The sequence below is a fragment of the Mycetomoellerius zeteki genome, unplaced genomic scaffold, assembly GCF_001594055.1.
Source record: "Mycetomoellerius zeteki isolate Tzet28-1 unplaced genomic scaffold, Tzet1.0 scaffold106, whole genome shotgun sequence".
In the NCBI taxonomy this organism is placed as follows: domain Eukaryota; kingdom Metazoa; phylum Arthropoda; class Insecta; order Hymenoptera; family Formicidae; genus Mycetomoellerius; species Mycetomoellerius zeteki.
In genome coordinates this window covers 2,812,414-2,817,201 of record NW_017255975.1, presented here as the reverse complement: position 1 = coordinate 2,817,201, position 4,788 = coordinate 2,812,414, and the positions used below count along the sequence as shown (strand labels likewise).

General features: G+C 35.9%; 2 protein-coding genes across 2 annotated transcripts in view; one reads left to right on the top strand and one right to left on the bottom strand.

The window, feature by feature from the left end:
* Positions 1-1,641, top strand: part of ltl (leucine-rich repeat-containing larval translucida) — an 11,760-nt gene extending 10,119 nt beyond the window's left edge. Inside the window, 1 exon segment of the mRNA XM_018451350.1 lies at positions 1-1,641. This exon segment is cut by the window's left edge and continues 32 nt beyond it. Coding sequence (XP_018306852.1) covers positions 1-55 — 55 coding nt within the window. The 3' untranslated portion in view covers positions 56-1,641.
* Positions 1,642-2,580: 939 nt separating this feature from the next.
* Positions 2,581-4,135, bottom strand: LOC108723274 (uncharacterized). Its single transcript, XM_018448876.1, has 4 exons — positions 3,774-4,135; positions 3,115-3,336; positions 2,809-3,015; positions 2,581-2,729 (listed from the first exon to the last, which is right to left on the bottom strand). Exons 1-4 carry the CDS (start codon positions 3,913-3,915, stop codon positions 2,581-2,583), a joined length of 720 nt encoding a protein of 239 aa, XP_018304378.1. The 5' UTR covers positions 3,916-4,135.
* Between the last annotated feature and the right edge of the window lie 653 nt (positions 4,136-4,788).

The following is a 4,788-nucleotide window of genomic DNA, read 5'->3' as shown; positions in this document are numbered from 1 at the left end:
CGCCGCGGCGGCCGCATCCGGGAGCAACGTGTCCTTTGCTGCCACCCTCGAGTAAAGGCTCCAGCGTCGCCGCGGTGCGTGCTGGCCCTATGAGAATAATTGCGCGAGCACCACATCAAGCAGGGTGAAGATCCGACGATGAAAAGGAGGAGAGATCTAAGAAATTCGCGCAAGAACTTGTCTTCGTTTGGACGAGACGGCAAGAAAGGCGCGAGGTAGACCACCAAAGTATGAGCGGAACGATTGTTAGAAACAACGCCGTCTCTGTAGACACCCATTGTAGTGCGCATCGCGTGTATGTACATCGTGAAATGTAACATGCTCGACGGTATTTCCGAGCGTTCTTGGAGAATTTCGTTCCCAGTGATTTCGAAGGTGGCGGTGTGTTTGTGCGTTTGTCTCTGCACATAAATAGAGAAGCGATTTTGCGCGCTCGGCGATCTCGTAAGTCGCCGAGAGAAGCACCTTCTTTAATCGTAGCAAGTCCCGAGACGGACCAGGACAGCTTCGATATGTATACTTAGGAGAATCTTGCGCGTCCAAAAACATCCCGTTGGATATTCGCGAACGAGGACCACTCGTTTATTTGATATTGGAGTCTTGAAATAATTTGAGAAAAATTCAAGCTCCAGATTCCGTACGTCAAGAGGAAACGAATGTGGAATTGTACCGCATACTAATAAATTATATTCACTTTTTTGTTCGGCAACAAATGAGATCCTTACATGCCCTTGCATTGTAAATAGTCTTCACTGGCGAAAAGTTCCGCGTTTACGTAGAAATAAGTCTCAAATTTTCCTCTTCGTTGAGCGCGCGAAATAGAGAATGGCCGATAACGTGTCTGCGAAATTCGATATCGCATGGATTGGCAACACGGCGATTCCACCATGGATTGGTGATACATTCACTTGGTATCAATTCGCTCTTTTTCGCTTAAACGTATGGCGTTCTCGACAGATGCAATTGCATCCGCAATATAACGAAACAATAAAAAATATATGTTCAATATCATTGTATTTTGCAAAGGTACGTAGAGTGTTTCCCACAGCGGAAATATGTTAATCATCGTTTTCTGATAAGTTTCCGACATATCACAGAGCGACGATGTGAATGAAGGAAAACAGCAACATTTTACAACGTGATAACTCGCGGAAGACTTCGGTCTTCACTCAAGTTTCTCGATGGTCATGTATATGCAAATGAATTCCCGACGGGTCAATGGAGCAAATGAAATCTGTTAACTTTATGCCATTGGCACGGGCAGATTGGCAGTGGGCGATCAATTGACTCCTTCGTTAACTCGTGCCAATAGGGACGAATTGTTATCAGCGTGCCTCTACGCATACATAATAGGATCAGTCCGTTCGTCATCCGCGTACGGTGTTCGGTTATTCCATGCGCGCGTAAATAATATTACGGTAAATATAGTATAAACGTCCGTTCTTCCGAAAGATTCATGAAAAGAAACACCTTACGAAGCATTCTTCCCTTAATCAATATGTGTTAATTGTAAATCAAAGGTTTCGGCTAAATGTAATATGAAAATTTGCAAGATCCTTAAAAAGATTACCGTGCAAATGGCGCCATTTTTGACTCGAGATCATTAAATTTATTATGTCCATTTTTTTCTATCAATGTAGTTTAATTTTTATTTAACTAACTCTTTCTAGTTCTAAGAATTATAAGTTAGAATTATAAGAGTAAGTTGAACCGAGATTAAAGTTAATCTACGTTGGCAGAAACAGTCATCATACATTTTAAACGGGCATGATTAGTATCTCTTGATTTTTCACATACTATATAGATATATACAGAAGGCAGCCAATAGCACGACTGCTAGCTTAATTTTAGCTAGAACTCAGAATCAAAATAATTTATCTCTATTAAGTATTTTAATGAAGAATAACTTTTCGTCGTGGAGAGGCATCGCGAGAATCGTGAAAGAAATGATTAAGTATTACAACGAGTAAATATAACGCCTATTTAATAAGTATGCAAGTATATGAAATACTATCAAAGATAATCACGCGGTATATTAACGTTAAGGTCAAAATATCGTACTGATTTTACTTATAAGTGAATTTCTCGCGATGTCTATGAGGACGACGCAATGTTACATGTGTATGTAGGTACCATTTATATATATATATATACATACATACATATGTATAAGTATATGTACGTACATATACTTATAAAAAGACAAAAGCAGAGACCTGTTTATATAATTTTAGCGACTAAGTTATTATTTATCCCCACTGTGATTTACAATTTGCTCTTTTATGACTTTTATGACAAAATAAAAATTGGAGAAACAAAAAATATATCGCTGTAATGATGATATATACACATATAAATATAATTAAATAAAACCGTGCCGACGTTTAGACAGTGTCGTATGTTACATATCTTATACATATACAATTTATTTTAGTTATCTAAACTTTTAATAAAAACTTTATTAATAAAAATCACTCTCGCAACGAGGAGTAGAACATGTTATTTCTTATCTTAAAAAAATACGTCTATTTTACAAGTTATTATAATTAACTATGCATTACATGTTTTATAATTTTTTTTCTACGTTTTCATGTAATGCTTTAGAAATAAACTTCGTACCTGACACAGAAACAAAGTAATATCCGAAACTTTGGAATGTTCAGAAGAATCCTTTATACTGCTTAGTTCGTTGAAATGTTCTTTGTTTATTCTCGGTTCAATTCGTTCGACTGAAATAATGATTAACTGTCTCAATAGCGTTAACTAATTATATTTGTTATTCCGGATTTAATTTAGAATGTTACATACCTGTGCAGTGGTTATCACTGTATGATAATTGAACAAAGTATTTATTCTTTGTCTCTTCGTTGTTTGTGAAAAAGGATATTTTTATGAACTGACAATCCTCATCCTCTTGAAGACTTATATATACATCCAAATGTACTTTGTAAATGTTACATGCACGTTTAATGGCGTCCCATTGTAAGATTTTCTTTTTCTTTCTTTCTTCTACTTCTGTAAACATTAAAATGAAATAAGAGTAGATTCGATTGGGAGAGAAACAATGCAATACTGAACTTGTAGATTCAGATCCAGGCAAAAAGGTGTACTTACCATACTGTAGATCCACCATTTCCAGCAACAAGACTTCTTTTCGTGCCTTTGCCTTTTCCAGCTCATCCTTCAGATCCTCTTGTAACTTTATCACGTTTGATATCTTCTTATCCATTATTTTCTGTTGCAATATGACAGAGTCTATGTTAGATTTTGTTGTGCTAATTTCCTGTTGCAACTCTGACATCTTGTCAGTGTAGACAGATTTTTTTTTACTACAATCTGCAAAGCAAAGACAAAAGATTGCTCTAGTTAGCCTGGTTCCACCAATGTAAGATTAACTTCAATCTTAGCTTACTATTTATCCTTTTCTAAGTTTTAGAATTCTTAGGCCCAGTTTCATAACTCACAATTAACTCTTAACCGAGGTTCAATTTATTCATTGTCTCATTTCAAGAATTTCTAGAATTGGAAAAAAGATGAGAAATAAGTTGAACTTTGGTTAAGAGTTAACCGTGAGTTGTAGAACTGGGCCTTAGAATTAGAAAAAGATAAAGAGTAACCGAGATTAAAGTTTAATTTTACATTGATGGAACCGGATCTTGTACTTGTAAATGAATTCTCGTGAGTAACTTATTGTTGATGTGAGTGAGTTCGATTTTTTCGCCGATAGTCTTCGACAGTTTGTAATTACAAAAGCACACACTGGGGGACTGTACCCTTTTCATAGAGGTGCCCCTGTTCGATCCTGGCGTCGACACGTAGCCGAAACTCTCGACACGACGATATCCATTTATCCTTAATGTTGTAGTCATTTTGGAAGATGTCAAGTACATTGCACTTAAGCCCCTCAATAGCCATTGCACTTGCGAACAAGTTCGAGTAAATAATAACTTATGTCTGCTTTGAGTCTAAACTGGTTGCAAGTGTTGCAACTGGTTGTACGATTTACTCCAGTATATCATAATAATCATAACCATTGATAACCATATAACTGTTGCGTTGGGACGCGTTCAAAATATTTTGAATAGCAGTGGCGCCAACGTCGCGACACGAACGTCGCTAGAATAATTCCAAGTCGGTAAACTGGCGTCTGGCGAGTATTTTTATCAATCTAACTTCCCACTACACGTGACTTTAGTTTGCAGTTTTTCGAACCAGGTGGCGCTGAAACTCACTTCTTTTTCTCGTACGATTGATTTAAAAAAGAAACCGCGAATTCGTTTAATGTCTATTTCTACCAAAGTAATTTCAATTAAGTAAATTTTAATTACTTTATCTTTTTCTAATTTTCAGAACTAGGGAAAAATAAAAAATAAGTTAAACCGAAATTCGTTTTTTTCTGTTTATTTACATTCGCAAGCTCTGTCCATATGGATCCTCAATTACTTGAGAAAGTGTTATAAAAAGAATTAAGAAGAAACAGCCGGGTATTAACAACAAAAATTTCAATTTTTAACAGCTTCAAGAATATTATAAATATATATACAGGGTGTTTCCAAATTAAATGGCAAAACTTCGGGAGCGTGTAGAGGAGTAAAAAACTAAGAAAAAAAGTCCTATAGACATATGCTCCTTTTTGCTTTGTTTCGCAGGAAATCACGAAAAAAGAAAAAAATATATTTAATTTATTATTTTAATTATTTTATTTATAAACTTTTTAATGAAGATTTTGTTCGAAATGTGCACCTCTTGCAGCAATACAAGCATTGCATCTGTCAAACACGGCTCTTG